Source organism: Paralichthys olivaceus, chromosome 21, assembly GCF_024713975.1.
Source record: "Paralichthys olivaceus isolate ysfri-2021 chromosome 21, ASM2471397v2, whole genome shotgun sequence".
In the NCBI taxonomy this organism is placed as follows: domain Eukaryota; kingdom Metazoa; phylum Chordata; class Actinopteri; order Pleuronectiformes; family Paralichthyidae; genus Paralichthys; species Paralichthys olivaceus.
The window spans coordinates 13,257,260-13,283,834 of record NC_091113.1 but is presented as its reverse complement, the minus strand read 5'-3'; the positions used below and the strand labels follow the sequence as shown (position 1 = coordinate 13,283,834).

At 40.2% G+C, this 26,575-nt stretch overlaps 1 protein-coding gene across 2 annotated transcripts in view; it reads left to right on the top strand.

Moving 5' to 3' along the window:
* Window positions 1–25,334, top strand: part of antxr1c (ANTXR cell adhesion molecule 1c) — a 34,262-nt gene extending 8,928 nt beyond the window's left edge. Inside the window, exons 2-18 of one of the 2 annotated variants that reach the window (XM_020083614.2) lie at window positions 2,344–2,415; window positions 3,940–4,011; window positions 4,415–4,496; window positions 4,620–4,650; window positions 4,745–4,818; window positions 4,942–5,010; window positions 5,609–5,689; window positions 6,584–6,644; window positions 7,923–8,021; window positions 8,312–8,381; window positions 13,862–13,940; window positions 15,645–15,740; window positions 15,916–15,954; window positions 16,286–16,384; window positions 16,505–16,672; window positions 18,097–18,177; window positions 22,054–25,334. In XM_020083614.2, coding sequence (XP_019939173.2) covers window positions 2,344–2,415; window positions 3,940–4,011; window positions 4,415–4,496; window positions 4,620–4,650; window positions 4,745–4,818; window positions 4,942–5,010; window positions 5,609–5,689; window positions 6,584–6,644; window positions 7,923–8,021; window positions 8,312–8,381; window positions 13,862–13,940; window positions 15,645–15,740; window positions 15,916–15,954; window positions 16,286–16,384; window positions 16,505–16,672; window positions 18,097–18,177; window positions 22,054–22,317 — 1,537 coding nt within the window. In that variant the 3' untranslated portion in view covers window positions 22,318–25,334. Of the gene's footprint in view, window positions 1–2,343; window positions 2,416–3,939; window positions 4,012–4,414; window positions 4,497–4,619; window positions 4,651–4,744; window positions 4,819–4,941; window positions 5,011–5,608; window positions 5,690–6,583; window positions 6,645–7,922; window positions 8,022–8,311; window positions 8,382–13,861; window positions 13,941–15,644; window positions 15,741–15,915; window positions 15,955–16,285; window positions 16,385–16,504; window positions 16,673–16,964; window positions 17,129–18,096; window positions 18,178–22,053 lie in introns of those variants that run through there. The other variant, XM_069517537.1, reaches the window with a different exon arrangement.
* The last annotated feature ends 1,241 nt before the right edge of the window (window positions 25,335–26,575 follow it).

Sequence of the window (26,575 nt, the reverse complement as noted above, 5' to 3'; positions counted from 1 at the left end):
CGATCAATGTGTTTGTTTTCTTTGGAATTTCTCATGCTGACGTTTGACAAGGTGCTGATTCTCACCCAGTCAGCAATTGTAGCTTGTTTATGCAGATCTTTCAGAAAATGTTGACATCTCATCATCTGAAAAAGCAATCCTGAACTAATATATTGATTTCTTAAAGATAATACAAGCAGTCTTATTGTCTTTTTAAAACAGGGCTTACAAGGCAACAAAACAAAGTTCATTGAGTCGCCCAAACATAACATTTAATACAGACCCAGAGTTCGGTTTGGCAGGATCAAAAAGCCTTGAATGACTAAGGCATGATGGGAAAGTCCCTCATATTCCTTGGCTGTGTCTAAACCCCATCCCAGTGTGACCATATAATGACCCCCTCCACTGCTGGAGCAATAACACAAATGCACCACACGGTATTCAACACTGAATAGCAGACAAATAACATAAGTTACAATTCACTTTGATTTGATGTTTTGGTCCTGTAGCTGGTGTAGCTGTAGCTGTTTACCAGCTTGTAGAGTAAATCTCAGTTGGTTCCTAAATCAATTGTGCTGAATATAAAAGATTGCCAAGTTAGTTGTAATCTCATCAAATGAACAAAAGTTGTCTTGTCATCTTAGCTCAAGGTATTGGAAGCTCACATGTGAGAAATGGTTCCCTCTGTTTATTTTGTCTAGACAAAATTCTCAGACTGATTTTTTTAGTTTGCTAGGAATGGAGGAACTTACTTCAAGGTAAGCTAAGATAACAGAGTCACAAGGTCGCCATTTATTTTCTAAAACACCCATGACCAAATGTGTGTATTAGTGAAAATACATTATTTGCCTTGTTACATAATTAGTCTAGATAGTTATTTTGAGTAAAATGTTATTTAAAAACAAGAATATCCCTCAGTAGAACACAAACGTCTACCAAGGCCCAACCTGCACCAATTTGCACACAGTCCCCTAAATATGATCATTATTCCATGAATCAGTGAAAATGTTGAAAAGCACATATCTCACAATGTTGAAGAAAGTGAAAAAAGAATCCTGGATCTGCTGTTCGATCTTGACTAAATTTTAATGAGTGCTTTCCTGCATCGTTCCACTAAGTTTCTGTCCAGCAGTTTTGGTGTAAACATACAAACCAACCAACAAATGGAGAGGGATGAAAACATAGCCTCCCTGGAAGAGATTATCATTTACTTTTTGAATATCACTAATTAAAGTGCTTCTTGCAGTCACAATGAAGATGAAGAAACTCCTAACATTGCGTTTGTGCAGAAACTAAGACTCAGTGGACTGAATGATACTAAATTGAAGTTGATCAATAAATCATTTTTTGGAGTCCCCACACAAGGCAACAGCAACACATCCATGTTGGCCAGTTAGAGCGTGTCTAATGCCATTACATCAGTTAGTCAGCGCCTAGAATAACATTTAGTCAGCCTTGCTCTTTATTCTATGTCAGCTTCCACCTCTAAACAGGCCTCTAGTTTTACCACAGTCATTTAGCTCATTTCCCATGTGTCATCTCTCTGGGTCACTCATTAGCTAACGAGTGACCTGCTGACTGGTCATATCATGACAGCCCTCTCCCTTAATGATCAAACTTAATAAAATTGCCACACACACACACACACACACACACAGCCTGCCCAGAGGAAATAAGGCTAGCTCCACAGGGAGTTGTTTTTTATATGACTCTAGTTTTATGGAGGTTCCCCTGGGGAGACATGGGGCCTGTTTCCTCCTTCAGGGGTTCATTCTGGATCCAGGGGGGGTGCTAAATTACACGCCACACCGTGCTACCAGCCTCTTTTATCTCACCAGCACATTACAGGCCCCTTTTGTGCAGTGCAGACAAACTGTCTCAACTTATCCATCAAGTTGTGTTTGTGTTACATAAATATCCCTTCAACAGATAAAGGATAGCATGCTACATCTTGAGGGAATAAAAGTAAATAATATTTTTCCCAGTACACAGAGAGCTTGCTCTTCATGTTTTGGAGCTAATGGTTTTACCCCCTGACACGTTTGGCAAACAAATTTGTGTTTTTCTGATTTGAATGCTCTCCCATAAACTTAGTCTTTTGTTTGAGTTCTTGCCGAACAAATAAATCGTTTGCATCTCACAGAAATGCATAAATCATATTTTACAACCGCTATCTCATGTTATCCAAGTGTGCTGGCTAATAAGGACCATAAATCAGGTTACCTGCTGTTATGCTAACAATATCATTAAAAGCACTGAACAACTCAGGTTGTTTGAAGTTGTTTCAGAGATGATTTACTTCAGACATTCTTTCTTAGACAGCTGTTGCTTTATTTTAATCATTTCCCTGTTTCCTTTTCTTAGGTCTGGCAGTGTGAAGAATCACTGGGACGAAATCTACTACTTTGTGGAGAACTTAGCTGAGAAATTCAAAAGGTAAGATTATTTAAAACATGTATTGTGAGTACATAGGAGGATTGTCTGCAGTGTAACATGGGAAAAGGATTCACAACTGGATTGCTCATTGAAGGAAATGAAACAGCCTCTTATTGCCTCAACTCGACTTCCTGGAGCCCGGAGATGTAGATGTCTGAAGAGAAACCCACAGTTAACAAACCAGTCACTCTGGTAAAGTAAAATAAAATCTGTCCCCTCAGCTACAACCGGCCATATGCAAAGTCATTTAGTATCTATGGAGCCGCTTCACTCTGTCTCTGCAGTAGCATCACTGATGTCTGGGGTTCTCTATGTAGTATATGACCAGTCTTGGTTTTACAGTTTCTTTAGACTGATCCTGATACAGTGATTTGCACTGTTAACTCACAGCAAGAAGGTTCTATGTGTCTGAATGTGAGTGGGGAATAGTTGTTGACATCTATATTTTGGCTGTGCATTATGCTGGCAACCTGTCCAGGACGTCCCCCTCCTCTCATCCAATGTGAGCCGGGGTTTGGCTCCAGCCCACTCCACCCCCTGGTGGCCCATAAACAATAAGCTGCATAGATAATGCATGGATGGATAGACAAGGTGTTGTGAATCTGCTGCAACACTGTAGCTGGAAGTGGCCTTATCTTATTTTCATATTTGAGCAAAACTGCTCCATTGAATCCCTTTAAACATATTCTGCCTTTTGGTATGTGGTTGAATAAAATGCAATATATCAGTCCGTATTGCCATGGCAACACTTAGAACTTTGTGGTTCAACCAACACAAATAATCAGCTCTCTTAAAAGTTTCAGTTTGGAACAAACATGAGGCAGTTTTAAACATTGCAAACCTGCAATAACTTAATTTGTCTCCGAAACATCACTTTACACATCAGATAGTTGTGTGTGTTTACATGCAAATAATCTCTTTAATAAATCTCACCAATAAACTAACATCTGAGGATTCTGACATAGTTTGAGTGTCAACAACAGAGTCATGGTCACGAACAGGGTGCTAAATCCTACTCTCTGGTACCATGCATGGTGTCACTTTGTGTGTAAAACTGTGGGGTTGAGCTTCAAAACATCTGAATAATTCATACGCAGACTGTGAGGTTATTTAATCATCACTAAGATAATAATTGTTGCAATAAATAGACCCTTACTTTGTTCAATTTTAATCCTGGCATGGAAGGAAAACACATGGCAGATTACTGCCAGTTACTTTATGGGGAAAACAATGTGCTGCTTTCGTCTTCATGAAGCTAAGTGTTGAGGTAATTGAAATAATGAACCTCAGATGGTGTAGAAGTGTTTGTTTTATGTATACTCCATGTTGTGCAAGGTGGCTAACCACCAGCCAGCAAGCAAATGCTGTTGAATTCTGTGTTTAGCAGTTACTATCATTCTTTGTTCATCTGATCTGTAACCAGTAAATCTGTTGAGATATTTGTGTTATATTGTGAGCTGCTGAATACTGGATGTGCTGAAATGTTCTCTCTCTCCCCCCCCCTTTTTTTTTTTCCTATTCTAGTCCAATGCTGAGAATGTCCTTCATAACTTTCTCCTCCAGAGCATCCACCATCATGAAACTAACAGAAAACAGGTAAATTATATAAATGATATGAAGGTGTGACTCATATACTCTGTTGACATAATTCATTATCAAACTGATGTATTTTTTCCAAAATATACTTAATTCTCAGTCTTTGTTAAGGCTAATCATTGTGTCAGTTGACTTATTGTTGCAGCAAGTAAAAGTTGAGCTAGTTTTAAATTTGTTGTTTAGGTTTAGTCGGGGGGTTCACCAGCGAGAGGTGGGAGACCCCAATCAGACACTGTTGTGTGGGAGGCCATAAGCCCCTCGTCCACTAGAAACCACCAGTCTAATCTTTTATCACGTTTTATTGATTGAATTGTAACTACATGTAGTTAGTTTGACAAATGGACAAAACTGCAGATTAAATGTGTCTTCATCACAAATCTGCTCTGCTGTGTCTCCTCTGCAGAGTTGACATCAAAAAGGGGCTGAATGCTCTGAAAAGGGAGATTCCAGGTGGAGACACATTCATGCACCTTGGATTGCAGAGGGTCAGCCTTTTTTTGTTTTTATATTTTTTTACCTAAAATCTAAATACACTGAATTCCTTCTTTAAACACGATGTCTCTGTATTTCCTGTCAATCTGAACATGAAAATATCTTCTGGTTTAAAGGCAAATGAGCAGATATACCATGAGAACTTTGGTAAGCATCAAACCACAATTTTCTATGAATTCTCACTTCAGGCAAAATTTGGTTTTGCTGCAATTGTAACACAGCTCTTATTTGCTTTTTGCAGGCACGGCCAGTGTGATTATTGCACTGACAGATGGTGAGCTGCAGGAGCATCAGCTCATCGATGCACAGCTAGAGGTAATGACTTCATACGGCCTTTTTCTTACTTGCTTATATTGACAGCTCTGGATGCAGGGACACTCCCATTCCCATCACAGCTTAAAGTTCAAATATTAAATGTATTCCTTTTTGTAAAAACAGGCAGAGAGAGCCAGGTCTCTTGGATCTATTGTGTACTGCGTTGGTGTCAAAGACTTCAATGAGACACAGGTAATACCCATTCCAACCACAATAAATCTGTACTATATTATAGCTTAATTGTAATTATCTACATACCAGCTACAATTTACCATGCATATACTGAACAGTGTGATTCCAGGGTTGTAGAAATGTCCCAAATGCTCCATGTTGTGGCCCCAGTGCAATTTGGCTAATCCATAATTTAAAATTTCTGAAAAGCAATCTGGGCTTTTTTTTTTTTTTTTACCTCTGCGCTGGTTCTGAGTTCTGCTGCAGACACAAACACACAGGACTAGACTAGAGATGTGTGTGTGTCCTTAACTTCAACATGATGCAGACGAGGGTTCAGGTATTTTCATGATATTTGAGAGCTGCAGGATTGTTCTGGTTGACCTTCAGTAATCAGACACAGTTTGCTTCAACCAGCTCCCTCAAGTGGAGTTCAAGCCCCATTTGATTGATGGTAAATTGAGTCATTACCTGATTGTGAATAACGTGATTATTAATGTAACACTCATTTTTCATTTCAATTTCATTTGGATTTATTTATTTATTCTCTTTTAATTTCTTTATTCTTCTCCCCTTCTTCCCCTCCATCTACACCTCTGTCTACCACCTCTCCGTGAAGCTGGCCACCATTGCAGACACCATCGAGCATGTGTTTCCTGTCCTGGGTGGCTTCCATGCCCTCCGGGGAGTCATTGATTCGGTAAATTAACACTTCTCTGTGCACAACCCTGGCAGCCGTGCAGATGACCACATTCATTTATTTAACCCATTAAGACTTAAGGAGCTTAATAAAAATGCACTCTAAAAGCTAAGCATTGCTTGGAAACAACAACCTGAAACCTGAGCGTTTTCTGAAGAGCTGACAGAATTGTCAAAGGTTATAAAAAATAATTTCTCAGCCTTTTAAAGTGTTTCGAAAACATTTGGCTTTTATTGCAAATCATTAATTTCCCCTAAACTTAGTGAACGGTTTAAAAAAACAAACAATTAAGCCAACAAACTCTCTGATATCCCCTCTTCTTCCTCAAACACGTCTCTTACCGACTGAGCCTTGGGCAGTGCTTAGATCAACAGCCATGGCCTGAAATGCAAAGTTTCACAATGTATTTGAAAACTATGACATCATATAAAACTCGCACATGTCTCATCTGGCTCTATAGTATAGAGCCCTATAGAGGCTTCTCCCTATAGTCTATCAGTAGAAACCTGCATATGTCTCATGCTTTCTTAAAGGTATATACACGCATATGTTACATCCGGTCTAAATGGTTGATGTGCTCTACATCATTAACATCATTTTTACTTTTTATGTGGATATTAAAGATCTAACTTCAGGAAAATACACATGCTCAACAACCAGTCATTCCCATCTTTATCTTTTACTGTGCTGATGATGTATGTTTTCAATCTTAACATTACAACAGCTTTAGTGCATCGAACTGTTTGGCAAAGATGTACTTTTCCAGGAGCAGCTGGCTAGGGTTGTTGGAACCAAGAAAGATCTTGGAGGAGAGAAACAAACTATTTTATCTCAAAGTCATTGCTGCAGTGAAATGAAAAAAACCTGCCTATCCTAATCTCCTCGCTCCTGCAGATCATCAAGAAATCCTGCATTGAAATCCTGGCAGCTGAGCCGTCCAGTGTTTGTGCAGGAGGTGAGAAGATCGAAACACACACTCTCAATCCCACACATACAAAAGCTGAACTGGGTCCCGTCAGATGATAGCCACTGGGTTCTGAGATAGTGTTTACATGGACATGGTTTACATATTCCGACTAATGACCTCATTCTGAATAAGACATTATTTTGATAATGATGTCTCGTTGTGTTGCTAATAGATTTCCTGTCATATTCGTGTTTACATGTTATGATTATGACCAATGTCAAAATTATGTCCCACAACTTGTTTCAATTCATCCCAAGCAATATGTCGCCAATCAGTTGGTAACTGGTATACATGTTGATGTCGCAATCTCCAACATAATTGTCTAAACTGATTAAGACATATACTTGTTTCATATACTTATACATAATGTAACTAAGGGCAGAATACTCATGTTTTAATTCAAAATCATTGATTATTCCAAGTATGACCTCATTCAGGTTAATAAGAAAATGCTGTTTACATGTTAGTGTGTTATTCATCGTTTCTCCAAGAATGTTAATTTTGTTACTTGTTACCTCATCGCTCAGTCTCTCACTTCAGTAAATGATGATTCCAGACTGAAAAGTGACCATGTATGTACAGGCAATCTACTGGGACAGAGTCCCGCAGTGGGAAAAGTGGGAAAATCAGTTTGAGAGAGGCAGTGGTTAGACTGGCTGAGATCGAAATATAAACTAGACAACATCCTTCAGTGTCAGGCCAACAGAAAGATTATGACTTAACAAGCAACATTAATAGGCACAAACGAACAGATAAAAGTCAATAAAACATTTTTGGCATATAAGCAGAAGGACTTTTACTGTTTTTCACATCTGCTTTGGCATTTTATTAAGCAGTGAATAACTTTTACCATTTAAAGGGGAAAGCATTTCACTTCAAATTCAACAGTATTCACTGGCCTGCTGTTACATCAGGCGCTTTACTATTCAGTTCAGTCCTGCAGGTTTATAATCATATAGACATCAGAGTATCTTCCCTGTGGTACACCCAACACCTGTTCATAGATATAACCCTATAATGGATTTTTTTCATGCATATCTCTGAACTATTTCTTGAGAAATTCCCCCAAAATGTAAAAAAAAAGCCCTATCGGCACAACCCCTCCAGCTTGTAGTATATTTTTCATACCATATGTAAGGAACTATATTTTGCCTCCTAGCCAGGCTGGGTGCGAGATGAAAATGAGCTCCATGTATAACACATGCAGTTTCAAATACCCACCAAGTGTTTGAAATTTAATAATGTTAATGTGTGTTGTATAACCAGAGTCGTTCCAAGTGGTGGTGAGAGGAAACGGGTTTCTTCATGCCAGGAACATCGACCAGGTGCTCTGCAGCTTCAAAATCAATGATACCATCACAGTCAGTGAGTAAAACCACTTTCTCATCTTTTATGAACTTGTGTATTCCTCATGTGAACGTATGGGACAACTAAATAACCTCTGGAGAAAACAGAACACATTTGCACTGAGAAGTGTAAAAGACTTCTTATTGTATGGCAGGAAAATGGTCACACTAAATCACACTAAATATCTTTTGGTCCCTGTCTGAAGTCCATATGATCAATCTCTGGCTGTTTTATCCCTGTCTATATAGTGTCTATAGTTTACAGTAATCTTTCAGTACATTTATCAATATGCTGTCTTTGCCCTCCAGATGAAAAGCCGGCCGGAGTAGAAGACACGTTCTTACTGTGTCCAGCTCCTGTCATTGATGAAGTTGGAAAGTAAGCCTTTTTTTTTTATGTCGTCATCCTCTTAGCAGAAAGTGCTTATATATCACACTGCATCCACATGCATCTCAGATCACGTTCTTAGCCTCAAGAGAATCACATGTATGTATACACGTGTCTGTATGTGCAGACCGTAAGGAGTCTGCCATACATTAACTCTTTTTATGATCCCTGTCCGTGGCTGCATTCCACTTTTCTACATCGCAGCACAGCTCAGCAAAACACAGTGGGCTCTGTAGGGGCACCGGCACATGTAGCGGTAAACCCCTCATGCATTTGTCCTGAATTAGAACTGAGCAGCGAAAACAACAGAAGCTTTCCTGCATACAAGCATACAGAAACATACAAGTCTAATATGACTCAGCTGAGAAAATTGAACTTGCTTATTATGAGAAAACCCACAGAGAAGGTCTCCACAGTTTGAGTATTTGAGTCTCACTGTTCACAGCAGCGTTATACGGTGTGCAACCAAAACAGAGCTAAAAATATAAGTAAATATTATATGGTAATGTTGCTGTCTGCTAGATGCGTAAATGAGCAACTGAATAAAAGGAGCATTAAGGCTCAAATTTGATCAGCATTTGATATTAAAACGGGATTTTATTTGCGTCTTCTGAAAGCTTACAGATACAGAAAGAGATGAAACGGAGCTGTACCACCAGAAATCTTGGGGGGGGGCAGTGTAAGACATGAGAAAGACATTTCAACAGTGGTGGAACTTTTTGAAGAGAGACTTAAAGAGTTAATAAGAAACAACAGTTTGGGTTAATAAGCTTTCCTAAGAGGTACGTGTCCATGGTATTTGTATCTGATCTCAATATGCAATATGGTTATAAAGTGGCCAGTCAGCCTCAGTGGAGGTACGTGCACTCCGAGTGCCCTTCTAGTTCTAATTAAAATCTCATGGTTGCGCTTCATTGTTTGTCTGTGAGAACACACCAGTTTGGACCTCAGTGGTATGATGCTCTTGGCTTCAGACTGAGATACAAAAAATTTGATGTTTGTTGGTGTTTGTTGGTTCGACAGCAGTTCTATTGACGATATGCAAACATGTATTTTTTTCATAAGACACAAATGTTTTATGGCTCACTGAAGAAAAGGATGTAGAAGACAGGTTGTGAGAACGACTGAGGTTCGTTTACTCGAACGTTCACCACACGACAGACACACCGTTTTCTGGTTAAGCGGCTAAAATCGCCCCTCATCGGCTGACTGTACTCTCTTTTTAGAGCCCAACCATGTTCCAACATAAACAATCTGCTAAACCTCTCTGACCTAAAGTCTTTACGGGACTAAAAGTACAGCAGGCCACAGAATATATAGTTCAGCTGACGGTGGTTAAAGACTTTAAACACAATGAGGGACAGAGGGGCGGAGAGCACCAGTCTTTCATTGCACACTTTCTTGACCTTTTAAGGGTTCCTGTAATTATAATACAATTCCTTCATTTTATTCTGCAACAGATGTAATAAATCACATTTACAGTTAATACTAGCTGTGGTGTGAGAAGGCAGGATTGGATTTTTACTGCAGGGGTGAAAGATTTAAACAAGCTGGACTCATGACTCGGACACTGAAGCTTTAATCGATACCATGGAAGAGGTAGTGAAACCGAGCATACGGTACATTGTGTGCTTTTGCTTCTCTTAAACCTCCAGTTAAGTCAGTTCAGTCTCTGTATATTTTTTTTCTGCCTTAAATTTTCCATCGCTTCATGCATGAACACTTAACCTCCTGACTCCAATCCCACATTTATCCCTCCCTCCTCCTTTTTCTCTCTGCCTCCATCTACACTTTTGGTGCCACGGTGGCTCAATTCACCGACTTCTTCTCACTCCTTCCCCCCTCCTGCCCGTCTGCACATTTTTCTTTCTGTATCTGTCATTTATTTATCTCCCTCTTTCATGTCCTGTCAGTCCTCCGCTCTCCTTCAGTTTCCTCCATGTCCAGTCTTGGCTGATCAAAGCCTTGCAACAGTCAGGCCCGGGGCTTTCAAGTGTGTGGCCATGTGTGTTTGCATGCAGCCTATCTGCTCAGCAGGGTGGAAAATCCTTTAAGAGAGTGTTTCAATGGCTCCACTGAAACCCAGACAAATTAAGGACTTTGTAAGATTAAGCAATGATTTATATTTGGTAGCAAAGATGAGATTTATGTTGTCAATGTTCACAAAACTTAGCTTATGTTGTTGCTACGTCACACTGGCTACAATTCCTGATCAGGTTCAAGCATAGAATTATTTCATGCTGCTGCAAAATATGAGCTTAACAAAGAAGACTTGATGTTTTAGGCCTCGTCTACACTAATGAAAAAATAATAATAATTTAAATGAATAGTTTCCCTACGTTTAAACACTATTTGTGTGTGGAAGAGAGGCTCAAACAAAGAGGAAAATGTTAATCTTGCAAAATGTCCGCCTTTTTGTGGACAGGGCATTAAACTGCCTAAATATATCCAGCTGGAAACATCTGGATGTGACGTAATGTTGTTATGTTTTGCCAGTTGTACACAAGAAGACAACCTCTGTATAATGCCGGCTATGTCAGGGCCCATATTTAAGTGCTTTAACATAGACTTTTCTTTTAAGGCAGGGTGACCCACTCCACCTAATGAATGGCAGATGAATATGTGTGTGCACCGTCTCTTTCAAGTGTGTGTGTTTGTGTGTCAGTTCATGCTTGAGCCATCTGCCCTGTCTGTTTCATTTCCCTCCTCGAGAGCTGTCAGACACTGCTCTACAACAAACATCTCCTCCCCGCTACTCCAGCAACACACAGTTCCTCTACATTTTTACACAATTGTTACGTGCCAGTAGGAAAACAAGGGGATTAAAAGAGTAGCTATGTCAAGGAACAACTTTACTGCACCAGTTAAGATAAAGACTTTTACTTGAAATTGAACTCAAACCAACCTTGAAAAAAATACAAAACTGAAAGCTATTTCCTTAAGAAGAGAAAACAACTGGGTAATTAACATATAGACACTAAATTACTGTCATGTGCTAGGATCCTATCCTTTCTCGTCTGAGACATACATATACAAAATTTAATTATAAGGTTTGTAATGTTTTATATTTCCATTATCCAAAAGAGAAAAAACAACAATAGATTCATCCTAGTGTTGCCGCTTTAGTTAAACCCAAATTTAGCTTATTGTTGCATTGTTGCCCAACATGGACTCTGTAATTTGTGATTTGCCATAAACGCTAAATACAAACCCAGCTGTGTCAGTTCACCATAGTAACTAGTCTCCAATGAATACTACATTTACTCCTGCTTGTGCAATGTTTGCTAAAAACTACAGTGCCCAGATGTGTGAGGACATTGGTAAAAGCTAAACTGTACACAAGTGGTCCATACATTCGTGTATGTGTGATCGGGCTCTCAGTAGGCAGGCAAGTGAATCAGGCAGGTTAGTGGCAGGCAAATTCAGGGGCTAAAGCCTTCAGAGGACGCTGTCTACCCGGCCTACAAAGACTGACTCTTTCATGGGTCTTCAACGACACCTCCGAAGGATGCAGCCACTGAGACACAGCTAAAAGATTCAAAATAGAACAGGATCTACCAAATCCAAACAAGAAATAAAAATCTGAATATACAAAACCAACGAAATTAACAAAGAGTCCAAACCAAATAGGAAAAAGTCCACCAATTCTAAATAAGTTTCACAGGGAAAAAGTTAGACCAAGATAAATTAAAAGTTCAAAAGTCTTTCAAAAATTCTAAAGTATGAAGAAAAACAAATAACTTAAGTAAAAACTAATAAACAAACCCTTTTCATACCAACTTTTTTATTATGTCCTTCAAAATAAAGAAACACTTTCCGTTTGCTTCATCACTCTCACGCACAGTCGGCCATGTTGGAATGTTGGAAGGGATATATTTTATTTATACCAATCTGTCTGTTTTTTTTAACCTAAACCTGAGTGGGTTTATTTCATTTCAGTGCTTTTTGGTTCATATCCAGTGCTATAGCTCAAAGGTCTCTGTCCTTTGGTAGCCAGCTGTTTATCATCAGCGAGCTGCGTGTGCTATCTGTAATAACCCAACTCTTGCCTCCCTCCTCGCTCCTTTTTTCCTTATTTAACCCAGACAGCTCTTTGAGTCAGAGTAAAGACAGGTTTATCGGTCACATGGTCTGCTTTCCATCTGCCAGACCTCATTCATATCCACCTGGACCTCGACCAAATAAGAGCGGTGGGGGGAGGGAAAACACTCCTTTCAACAGGACGTCACGTGAAATTCTCAGAATTGTTTTTCCACCACTCGCAGGAGGAAAGGATTCAGACCATCAAGAAAAACTCACGCCATTCCAAAAACCTCAGGAGGCTACAATCCAGAGAGTTGTTTGTCAAACATTGTACAACTCAGTGTCACTGAAGGACATTTTGCAGCGGGTGTGAGAGATGGTTCTCATTCCTGAGACGCAATTAATATGGTGTCATGTCTCGGAGAAAAACACACAACCTGGCCACAGCCATAAAACACACTTAGGCAGGTTGTGTATTTTTCTTTTCATTCCAACTTTGTTCAAATGCACCTCTCCTCTGTTGACCTCTGCAGTGTGACTCACTGAGTCACAAGATCACACCTGCAATTTGTTTTTCTATTTTCTCTGTGTTTTTAGCCACGTTGAAAAACTTGTGTATTTGGTTCGTGTGGGTTCAAGTTCATTGATGACAAGTGAAAGTGGACAAGTAAACAAAGATTTCAAGACTAGCTTATTTTATTGGAGTCCTGGTGACACTTTTTGGCAGATGAAAAGAGTCCTAAATAATCAGATTCCAGTTTCTGAAACATGAGAAGAAACTATGGCAGAGCCTGTTGTAAACCTGCCTGTTTAGTTTAGTTTGGTCTGTGGTGATACTGGTTGCAGTTCTTCTACCAGTGACCTGCAGCATTGAGTCACGACCATGAAGCTTTGCCACCATCACCTCTGCACAAAGAACTGTTTACCTGTTTATTCAAAGTTGACTCAATGCACAACACCCTGAACTGGAGAATCATTTTTTCGTTATCGTGAAGGTGCGGTTGTCACCACCGTCTTTGACAAAGTTTATCAATATTGAATGTATCACGTGTCCAAATCGCACCAATTTCATCATGGGAATTATTATATTATTCTAAGAATTATATTCTTATTATATCATGTATATTTATACAGATTAGACAGATATCTGAATATGAGCATCAACCTAAAATAATTTTGTCTTCAGCTTGAAAATCCTGTGTCATTATCCTGTATGTTTTTGTGGGGTTTTTTATTCGGATCATTTCAAATGCTTTTCTAATTTATTTTAACCACCTCACATTTTGCTGCCGGTTCTGTAACATTATTTCACAAGTTCTAACAGAGGAGGCAATGACTAACTGAACTGAGCTAAACAACCTCAGAGTGAACTGACAATGTTACATCTGTTACAGAGATGTTATCCCAACACTGACACAATCATGTGTGTCTGTCTCGTTTTGTTTCAGGGTGATTTATCTCCAAGTGAGCATGAACGACGGTCTGTCCTTCATCAGCAGCAATGTGCACATCACCACCACAGAGTGTGTAAGTGTGAGCTTCGTATACCGTCTTTGATTAATGCATTCGATCTGCAGGCATTTAATCTTCACACCCTGGACAGGCCAACATAAGCCGATCACGTGATTTTCTTTTCAACACAGACACCGGTGTTGGCTTAGTTTGAAATATTATTTTCAAATAATTTTCAAAAAGATAATATTAAGGGTTTACTCTTGAGATTTAGTGATTTTCATTCTTCAATTTCATGTGGTCTCCAGTCTTCTTGTACCCTCTGCACCCGCCATCTCTTACCTACTGTTCTTAGAAGCCTGTTGTTTTGCTCTCTGCAGTGAGTTTCCTCACCTCATTCATCTTTCCTTTCTAAATGTTGTTATTTTCCCCCTTCTTGGGAGCCAAACAACAGGGGGTTGGTAGTAAAGATCCACCCCAAAAAAAGTACAATCTGAACAACCCTCAGGGTGGCAGGACACTCAAGGTTAGAGAAACAAGTTCAGGACTGTGATGCTGCCGAGCTAAAAGCGAAAGAGAGGCATATCCTGTAACAGATCGGCTCAGTGACTCGTAAAGGTCCCAGGTGAGGGACTGTATATAGCTGGGTCAGCGTGAAGCAGGGTGGAGCTTCCCTGCCGAAAAACCAAATTAAAGAATTTAAGACATTTTAAGGCAATTCAACATAATAAAACACGTATGTCGGAACTTAACCGCAGAAAGATTCCCACCCTGCCAAAAAGAAATATGCTCTTTGAAGCTGTCTCCTCCTCAGTTCATCTGACATCATATCCATGAAAACTCTGAAAGCACACTGCTCTGTTGTGGTTAGTGATATACAGAGCTCAATTAGACATACCATTGCAATTAGCCGCCTCTCGCCACTAAAACCATATAGGCTGAAGTCACACAAGGCTTGAGATGGCACAACAAGCTGCTAACTGGAGATGGGTTGGCCTGGTGCAATAAACAACATGCAATGTATAAATTAAGGATTAAGAAAAGCTTCACAACCCCTCCCAACACTGTCAAACTGCCACATCGAGGGGTTTCCGTCTTTGTAGTTTGTCCATAAAATATGTCCATTTCATTTGGGGAAAGAAAAAACACACTTCATACAGAACGTAAATGTGGCCACTGCCCAAAAATCTTTCCCAATACCATTACCTCACAAGATTTGGTGCCAGTGATGTGCAATGGCCCCCACTGGTGAGCTCACATAAAGCCACCCCCTCAAGTCTTTGCCATGAGCTAGATAAAGGAAAGTTTAACCACATGTGATCAACATCTGTGATCTGTAATGGGAACCATGTTTGGACAGATGCCTGCAAATGACATGAACCACTGTCGTCGAGAAAGAGATTCAGTCTTCAAGCTTCATATTAATACTGTTACACTGTTACTATGTGCTACATGTACTGCACATTAACTGCTACTAAATTGATATATTTCTTTCTGAAACTGTGACCTGTGGTAGTTTAGCTGCACCAAGTAAACATCTGAGTCCCCAGGACTCTGAAGCTGCACCACCGCTGCTGCACAAAGAGCGCTGGTCACCTGTTTAATCATAGTTTATCAATATTGAACACATCCTGTTTCCAAAGTCTACTCTGCAGCTCCTTGGGCCCTTGGGAAAACTCTGAGGTCATTTAAAACCACATTTTTTTGTAGTTGAAATGTCTGTGTCAGCCTTGGTGCTGTTATAGTAATGTTCCACCTCCATGTGCTGCTTCTCACCAGTTCGATGGCACTATTCTCCTCATCACCCTGCTGGTACTGTTCCTACTGCTGGCCATGCTCTTCATGTGGTGGTTCTGGCCTCTCTGCTGCACTGTGGTAAGAAACAAAAACTACACGCAGGAAGTCGCCAGTTTTAAACGATCAAGAGCTTCAAAGGGGTTTGGTTAGACTCCGAGGGGCTTATGTGCTCTGCAGGGGGGTCACAACAAAAAGGTCCTTTGAGAGTTGCCAGTGTTAGAGAGAAGTCAACATGTGTCTTATTTTTCCACAGGTAATCAAAGAACCTCCTCCTCCACCTCCTCCTGAGCCTGTGAGTCAAAACACACACACACACACACACACACACACACAAACACAGGGAGAATGCTTCAAACTTAGCTATCCCACCAATATGTTTGTGCACGTGTGGACTGGATTTAAAACTACAAAAGTCCTCTTGTCACCTTGCCCTTCGCAGAGATGGAAATCTTTTGTTCTCACTGTTCACGTGAAAGAGAGTGAGGTGGCTGTAGGGCAGTGAAATTAAGGCACAATTGAAAAAGCAAGGGCTCAAGTAGCCCACGACATGTTTCCCTTAATACCTTCAAAAAAGTATATAAGCCAATAAACAGTCTGTTTTAATGTCCTTGTTTTGGATTTAGGAGTCCGATGATGAAGATGGTCAGCCTAAGAAGAAGTGGCCCACTGTGGATGCTTCATATTATGGGGGAAGAGGAATTGGAGGGATCAAGAGGATGGAGGTGACAGAATGACATGCATGATGCTAATAGGCGATCCTTGAATGCACCACTCATAAAAAGCAGATTTAAATCACACTAGTGTAGGTAACACTCACTACTTGTATGTCCTGTTGTGTGTAGGTGCGTTGGGGAGGAAAGGGTTCGACCGAGGAGGGAGCGAAGCTGGAGAAGCCGAAGAACGCTGTGGTGAAAATGCCGGAGCAGGAGTACGAACCCTTTGAGCCCAAACCCAAGAAAGCTCACAACAAGAAGCCTACTCAGAACCGGAAGTGGTACACACCCATCCGGGTAAACACTGCCTCAGTTTCCCTCAGGACCAGCAGACAATGTTGCACTGTGTTGTTAGATACATAGAATAATAGCATTAATGGACTGACTTAGGCCGATAAGCTACAGAAGAGCATTCAAAGCATTTAAGTGCATCTTTTAGTCTCTGAAACTGAACACCAGCTTTTCAGGAACTCAGGAAAAAAAAATCTAAATCTGCCTTATTTACAGTTTGACCACTGTGCATTCTTGACATCATGCCCGTTTGAGTTTCAAGTAACTGAGGGTGGCAAAACTTCTCAACCCACTGCAGCGCCTGAAAGCCTTCAGCTGAAGTTGAAGCATGAAAAGCACCGCAAGTGGAGCTGCAAAGTTTTCACAAGCCAGCAGGGAGGGATAAAGCCTGCTCACTCATGTTTTTGTATAATTTGTGGCATAAGTACAAAATTCAACAGCTATCGGTGTGCATACGTAGCTAGTAATGTAACATATCGTGCAGACAGTCAGACATTATTAGACTTGGCGTCAGGGCTGTTTGTGCTTCAATCATACACTACAATACAGCTCTGTGCAGTAGCTCCGGCCTTTTATACAGTAGCAGCACTGTTATCTGTACATACTGCAACCTTACAACTTAGAGGGCTGCATTTTAATAAGCCACAGCCCCACAGACAGCACTGCAGTGATTCATATTGACATTGTGCATTATCCATACATCACAGTCACTGTAGGAAATGTATATTCTGACTCCTCTCTGTGTGTTTGGCTGTGCTTGGTTCCTGTTCAGCCATTTATTTCCTATGCTCTGGACTATTGTTTCTGTTAGGATCGACATATCTCTCCTGTGAATTTAAAGTAAGCTTGTGCTTCTTTTTTTTTTTGTGCCTCCACACCAGCAACACCCAGATGCTGGAGGCATTATGATGTCGGGTTGTTCGTCAGTACATACGCCTCAAATATTAAGAGGTTAGATTTCAATGGTCACAGCTAACGGTGTGACCTCATGAGTCTGGAAAAAAAATGATGCCAGCTGAAACTGTACCAGTGGGTAAAGGCACACTATCACAGGGCGGTATTTCTGTTTAAGGTTGTAAGATTCATTTGAGAAAAGGAAACTGTTAACTGCTTCATTTATGGAAAGATTTATTTGTAGGGAGTTAGAGGTTCGTTTGTTCGTGTTCTAAATTCACAAGTGCTGGAAAAAAAAAGTCCTAATTAATCTGTAGTGACTAATCAGTGACTAAATGCTTCGACCGGAGAGGAAGGAACTTACCAGCACAATCAGCTGCTGTAATATTTGTTTGACTAAGAACCACAGAACAGATGTATACTGTCACACTAGAATCAGTGTAAATAGGATTTGATTAAGTTATGGATTGTGTTGTGGAAGAGTTTGGTGTCCAGATGTGGTCAGCTGTTAATCATCTCAATTTCTCCGTCCCTAGGGTAAACTGGATGCTATCTGGGCTCTGTTTCGCCGTGGGTATGACCAGGTCTCTCTGATGAGACCCCAGCCCGGGGATCATGTGAGTTCCTCAGCTGTATACAATACATGCACATACACAGTATGACTCTTACTACAGTCCCATGTCACATCACTTTAACATGAAGTTCAGAAACATACTTCCAGCAGCTTTTACGCTGCCAAATGTCAAGGTTTGGTCATTTATGATGAATCAAGTAACAGAGGGTAAATTTTTCAGTTGTACAGTCAAGTGTGTTACAAATATTTTGTCTGGGGGATGTGAAAAAGCTTCAAAACCCTTTCTCCTGCGGCAGAGGGGCTCAGTTTTAAAACTGCCCCAGTGTTTGAAAATGTTTCAGACATCTGCACAGATTACTCATCCTATCTCCGTGTCATTCACTCCTGGTGTTCCTCACTGGCTAACATCGTCTCCGTCCCGTTCGGCCCGTCTCATTCTCACACCTGCTTCACATTAAGCGCTATAAATCAAATAGAAAGCCGAACTGCAGCTCGCACTCAGAAACATCCATGAGTTGTCTGATTTGTTTGTGTGTGTGTGTGTGTTGCTAAAGATTCATTCCTCTTTTTTCGGGATCAGCCACATGGTTTAGTTTTAAAGCCCAGAGCCTTTGTATCAAACAGGCCTGGATGGGTCAGATGTAGAGAGAGTATGGAAGTTCACTGAGTTCTGAAGCTCTTGAGGGATGTTTTAAATCTCCCCGACACATTTAGCAAATGTTTTATTCTTAAAATATGTTTGGGTAATTCTTTACAACTGTTTCCACCTTCATTAGCCCTGATGGGCATTGAGAAATGTAGTGGTACATGGTACAGATAAACTGTGGGATTCCTTTTTGGCATTTTAAAAGCAATTCACATGCTGCAATATGTTGCATTATATGACACAAAGAGGATTTGGGCCCACATCTTCTCAGTTCCTCCTCCTCTCCACAACCAACTCTCCTGCTGATCAGTTCCCGTCCTAAGCGCTTGTAAAAACCATGCCTTATTAGCACATTATTTTCCAATGATCTTTTTTAACAGGAATTCCACATTTAAGAGTGTTTTTCCTGGCAAGCAGGTATACAGACAGATTTGCCACTAGATACGTTTTCAGCTTTACTGAAGACACATGAGACAAAATCATGCCGTCATTACTGTAAGACTGCGTCTTTAGTAAAGCAGAGAGGCAGTAAGATCATTTAAAAAAAAGGCTTTTTGGATTTGATTTCTTTTGTCGACAAATTTCCCTTACCCAAAGCTTTTAGCAACGACAGCATGACGCAATTCATTTTTCCGCAGAAAAACTTGTGTGTCACTTTCCGCTCTAATGATGTCGACATTACTGCAAGACTGCAAGCAATCATGTCTGTAATTTCTTCAAATGTTTAATTATGTTTAAACTTCCTGCAATTTGTCTGTATGTCCTATCGAAAAAATGTTTTCCCACTGCAAACGAATCAAACCATGGTTCAGTGTGATCCAGACTGTGACCACATCTTTTGATCAGACTAACTTTTAGTGTGTTTATCTGGACCATTGGTCCGAGGCTCCTTTCACACCTTTTATTTTGGTTCAGACTAAACAAAAAAAAAAAAGAATCCAAAAGTTTGGACCAAGTAAGGTTGGTGTGAAAGCACCCTAAGAAACATTTATCTTTTTAATATTATGACATTTATTTAAAAGTAATAGATACATCTGTGTAAGTGCATTCTTTATTTTCTGTGATTGTACATAGACTTACTATGTAATACTGAAGAACATAAAGAAAGGTTTATGATGCCAAACCCAAAGTTTTTTAACTTAATGTGGCACTTGAGATTTGCATTGTGTGCATGCATGCAAAAACAGACTGAAGGTATTTAGCACTTTTCTAGTCATATAAATCACTCAAAGCACTTTCGAGTACAAGCAACATTTACCCAAATATTCAGACAGCATTACTATTTGCTGTGCTTCCTCTATCACACACTGCCGTTACAGGCATCATGGGTAATTTGGGATTCAGTCTCTTGCCCAAGGACACTTTTGGAATGCGGGCTGGAGGAGTCTGGGATTGAACAACCGTTTTTGTGGTTAGTGGACAACCCGCTAGACCCCCCCCCCCCCCCTTGTATAAAACATAACCAGAGAGTTTGCTAGAGAAAGCATAGAGTTAAAGCCACTAGGATGAAGCCATCTAAATTTAAGATAAGAGCCATTATTAGTGTGTCACCAAACCACCGAACCATTACCCTGACATCAGTACCCTGAGTACAGTATGAGGTAGAGCGAGCTAGTCCTCGCTCAACAGTCTCTCTCTCTCTCATTCACATAAACACAAGCCTCCCCAGGGAAGCATTTAGCTGGCTAAAGGACATGAGGTAATACCTAAGGCAGACGACTGCCAAGGCTGTCTCCATCGACCAACTACCCATGTGTCCCACACACACACACACACACACACGCATTGCCTAGACCATTTTATGACCTTGGTGAGACTACAGACAGTCGAGGAGATCAGCGAGAAAAAAATTAGTGAGCGTGGCTTTTTTTTTTTTTTTCTCAATTCAGGAAAATATGCAGAGCTCCAGGCCACAGCTGGGTGTTAACAGAACAATGTACTTGAAGCAAAGCACATAACTATTGGTTCAACTAGTTTAACCCATTGTAGGTTATATCTCTAACAGCTGGAAAAGAAAACAAGCCATCTTTTGTTTGTCTCGCCTTGAATCTAGTTCAGAGAATTCATTCATGTTAAAAAAGAAGGCAGACACACTTCTCCTCTCCACGGGTATTTCCACGATGCCAGAAAAGTTTTGAAGAATCTGACTAGATCCTCGTATGGATGTGTTGGAATACCATACTGGATAAGTGGTGACAGACCAGAAACTGGAGGTCACTGCCACATTCTCATCCCCCCCCATGTTTATTCAACTTTTGTGTCTGCTCTCAGAGGCTAATTTAGCAGAGGGGATAACTGGAATGTGTCCTCTGTGACCGCTTTCGTTGATTTTCTGCCAAACACGGCCTCTCTGTGACTATCTACTGTATATGTGTTAGAGACAGACACTTTGCTCATTGCACTTTCACACATGAAAGTCTGAAACAAGGTTCATGGGGAGAAATATGATTTCTGACAGGACAAAGTAATTTGTTTTACAGGGCGATAAGTTGTTTTTATAAAGTTCTAGATAAACTGCTACATTTGACCCCACCCCCCCCCCCTCCATATGGTCCCATCCTGAAGAGAAGAACTTTGTTAAGCGAGTCACGGTTGTCGGGACAGAACATCAGACTAGCCGGGATCATTTGAAATGGGTCATCAAAGTGGGGATTTAGATGTTATCTGGAACACCAGCTGGTCGCACACACACACACACACACACACACACACACACACACACACACACACACACACACACACACACACACACACACACACACACACACACACACACACACACACACACACACACACACACACACAGAACCCGGCACACAGACACACAAAGAACAAGACCGTACCATGACCCTATGGCTGAACGATGTCACTGTCTGTTTGTGCCCATACATTTTTACTAGATTGTATCTTTTGCATACTCTAACCTGGTTCTATATTAATATAACTTATCTGTTATACTTTGCATTCAGTCATTTTCTGCTGTGCATCTGTTGTCAGGCCACAGTGTGAGCAGGTCAAACCAAGCATGATGCTGTCAGGTGTAATGTTACTGTCACTATCTTCACTGGATGAGCAACAAAATTGATTCTGTGATGGCCCCTCATTTAAAAGTCATGGAATCACCAAGGATTCATCCTCTGGGAACCATGAATCTGCACTAAATTTAAAAACAGTTCATCCAGCTGTTTTAAGAAATTTCTTTCTAAAGTGGTGAAAAAGTATTGAATAACTTGTACATTTTTAAATCCAACATGTGTCCTTTCTTTCCTGTAGGGTCGTTGCATCAACTTCACAAGAGTGAAGGACGAGTCAGCAGCAGCCAAGGCCCCACCTCGCACTCCCATCCACACGCCCTCGCCGCCGCCACCTGACTACCGCCCCGTGACTCGCACCGCCTCCTCGTCTCCCACCTCCACCAGCCCTCCTGCCAGATTGCCCCCATCAGGCCCGGTACTCCCAGGTCTGCCACCGTCCCGCACGCCCCCTGGGCTTCCCTGTCCGCCGCCATCGCGCCCCCCGCCCAGCCTCCAACCCTGAATCTCATAGACAAAGCCCCTCCCCAAACACCCTGGCTTTGATACACAGACTTACCGCTCTGTTGACCAGTTCTTTCAATTTGAAGGCCGTGGACCTTCTACCTGGGCCAAAGATACTCCTGCTATAAGCCAAAGATTTTGAATCCCTGTCACTCTGTTCTTCTCGTATGGGAGAGTGTCAAGTTAAACAGTTGAGTCATTTCACACATGCTATGACAAAGCATGAAAATGTTTTAATACCAAAGACAGTTGCTATAAAGACTGACATTTTACGAACCAGTTTTATGTGCTAAAGTGAAATCATTGAAAACGCATATTCATTCTGTTTGACTTCACATTTCAAACCATACAGAGCGAACAAAAAATACTTTAACTTTGTGTTGGGGGGATTGTTGCTGGACAGCAAAGCATGTTGGGACAGGGAAGTCCACAGAAGAATAATGCAATGGATGAAACTTGTTTTATTTTAATCAACTACTGAGTTATGCCATTGTAATTGAGAACGAAGTTGAAAAGCAGTTTGTACATGGAAAGTTAAGCTCCATTGGAGTGAGGTTTTGTGGAATTTGATTTCCAAGCGAAGTTAATCAATTGTGTTGTTAAAAGTGTTTAGAAACAAAGAAAAAAAACATGTGATTTGTTAAAATATTTAGTTTAGTTTTTTCCACCTTTTTGTTTTGTTTCTTTTATCCGACAACATGCGAAGCCAACAGATTCCAGCGCTCTAATAAAGCGATGACAGTAACAGTGTCAGGGAAGTGTACAGATGTTATATGGAAGGTTTTTTACAAAATGTTTGAGATGTGTTTTTCAATGCTATGTCTTTGAGGCCTTAACCTTGAAGCCTTAACCACCTTTTCATGTAGTTGAATTAAGATTCCAGCATTATATATTTTTTATTTTGTGGTTTTTTTACTTTGGTATCTGCGCACATAGACCGCTGGGCAACTACAGTATGTATTTGTTTGTTGTTAGCATCGGAACATTGAAACGTATATGAAATCAAGCAAGCAGGTTAAACGTCTCTCCTCACATTTTTTTTTTTACTTGATACCATTATGTGTGTTTTATATCTTCAGTTTTATCATCACCAGTCACATTGCAGGTCACATTGCAACTGCAGGGCAGTTCAAAGAGCATCTAATTTATTTTACTCCCCCGAGAGGAATATAGGAGAGTACTTGAATATCGACAAGGTGTCCAACCACCAAGACGGACACTGTGCGCAGACTTTAGAAACACAACACATTGTCAGATAAAAGTCATATAAGGATTACCAGCATTTCTCAACCCTCAGCTACTCTGAAAAACTACAATATGAGAACGCAGGCTTGTGGGAGTTTGAATTTTTGTTTTGGAATTTATTTCTTCAACATGGCCCGAATAATCTGCCTAAAAAAAAAAAAACCTTCACTGAAACTGAACGTAAACCGTTTACAGTGGTGTGTAAATTGGGAAGATAAAAACACAATTGTGTGAATCTTGGCATTATGTGTGAAGCTCTTTTCTAGCAGCTGAAAAGACGCCACTATTGTCCCATATTCTGAAAAAACATAATTCCTCTAAAACTGAATAATAAAAAAGGTTTGAGATGTTGTCTTTAGAAAATCAGTTGGAATATGCTGGTATTTCTATATCCAGTGCCTTATGGAGTTTTTTCACTTGACTTTTCTTTTTTTGTACTTTTCATTTTTACGCATACGTCGTTCAGATATGTCCGGTAGCATTGTGTCACCACATGAATTTGTAATCAGTCGCAGAGTCTCCACTGCTGAGGGAAAAGTCCTGTCATGTAAATTGTTTCACAAACTAGTATAATAAACCTTTTAAAATTTTAATTGGCCTGCTGGAGTTGAATCAACTCATAATAGTGGGTGTGTGGAACTGTTAAATGAATATAATAAGGTAAATGTGAATGTCGCTAAAACGTTTCAAGCATCAAATTTGACTGCATTCCCACAACCCTCATAGCTTATTTCTTCATCGCTAAAATAGACAAACGTTTTGGGAACAATTTCCATTTTATGAGACTTAATAATTTTCCAACAGTTTGTAGTATCAAGAAAAAAGATGGAGATGACATTTTGTTTGTACAGTTTCAACTAAATTGCACTCGGCAGAGTTCATACCTCCTCCAAAGCAGTCTCCTTATGAATCCACATTTAAATTAATGAGGTCCTGATTTTTATTTTGATCTGATCCAAATTCACACTTAGAAATATCAGACCCCGTAAAATGTCTGATTTTTAACATCAAGATCCATGAATTATTCCCTCAGAAATCAAGAGACATGTAGAAAAACATACAGCCCGTCTTGCAATGTTAAAGAAAGTGGAAAAAGTTCCTGGATCCACACACATTTAATGGATTCACACCTGACCCATACCCCATCCTTCCGTCTAGTTTTGTGGAGAACTGTCTTGTAGTTTTTGTGTTACCTTGTTCACAAACTAACCAATCAACCAGCAAAGAAACAGACAGGGGTGAAAACAGAACCTCGTTGGCAGCAAAACAAAAACAGAATTGACCAGACTTTGGCCGGTATGATTTGTTAAGTTACACAATTCTGTTTACATTGTGTTTCGCTGCAACATCAAACTGCACCTAAGTTAGACTTCCTCCTTTAACTCCCGTCAGGTTGCCAAGTGACCCAAGCTCTAAACCAAAGCAGGTCTCATCTCCGTCCCTGACACCATTTCATTTGTGAAATGAACATTCCTTGGTTTCGTTACCTTGGTCCCAGTGATGCATCCTTTCTAATTTGCTCCTAATAATAATAATAATAATAACAACTTTATTCGCAGCCAGGAAGAATTACAGTATAAATGCAGCATCAGTGCTTGAAAGGGAGGTTCTGCAGTTGTTATCACTGTCAGATGAGTAGAGATGCATTATGTTAACCAGTGTATAAACAGCAGTTCTGAAGCAAATATGAAAGACGTATATGATTTTCTTCATTTGTTGACATGACTTTTTTGAACAGTATCAATAAAGGTTGACCTCCAAGCTTCCACCACAGAGTTTGTGTGTGTGATTTTTGTGTGTTTCTCGACTGACAGAACTTTCGGAGATGGGGCTGCAAAATGGAAGTCAGAAAATTGATAATAAGCGTTAATATTATATCTATACTCCACCCACACACGAGGGGGTGTATGACAGCAGCATGAAATTAAAAAATCCCTTCCTGTTGGGGAATTTGTCTTCAAAGTAAAAGCACAAAATCAGTTACCAGGTAGGATGAACGCAAAGTTTTCTAACTTCACTCTGCACAATAGACTGTTTATAAAAAGCTCTGCACACAAACAATAAAAATGGACAGTATATTGTAGAACTGTTTGTGCGGATCACAGCCTGCAGTAAGGAGCTGGTTTTGGACACAAGGATGGACGGACGGGCACATACACACACACACATACACAGAGCTCACAGTTTTTGTGTCTTGTTAATATCTAATTGATGATCCCAGTAATGTGTCTTGACTCAGTGTGACCAGGACTACATAACTTAAACTCCAACACGTAACAGAGACACACATACGAACACAGGTTACAGTTGCCATCGGATTTAGCAATACGTTTCCACTTCCTCCCGCCATCCAGAAATGAAACAAAAATATCCCAGGCTGCCGTCTTGCACAATTGGAGCATGAGTCTGTGCAGTGATCAGGGGATGGCGCCACAGTAGCGGGGTCCTGCCGATACACGCCCTCGACCAATCATCAGCTGTAAATCATAATCTCACCTCATTTTTGTTGCGACTACTTAAAACCAAACATCAGTGTAATAAGAACTACAATGACAGAAATCCTCTTTGAGAACAATTTGATATGCACTTTAAATATTTAGTTTGGTTCATGTCCCATCCACTAACAATTGAGAGGCTCTGGCTTCACTTCAGACAGAAAGTATTTAGCTGATGAAAACATGCATTTACCCAGATGTGTCCTACAGGAGTTGAACAAACCAGAGCTTAAGGAAGAGTTGATGTTGTACTAAGATTTATTAAATTCACAGCAATAATGCATATGAATGCTTGTATTGCTCAGTATAATATATATAAATATATATAGATTTAAACAATCTGTGTTATTGCTCAATATTTGATTGACATTATGTGAAGTAATGAAACAAAGTGAGTGTTGTAACCATGTGAGGAACAGAATTCATTAACATATTAAGTTAAACCATTATCCTAAGCTTGTAATGTGGGTTCTGTTCACTTATTCCCAGTGAGCCTGTTATGGAAGAGCGAAGCAGAAA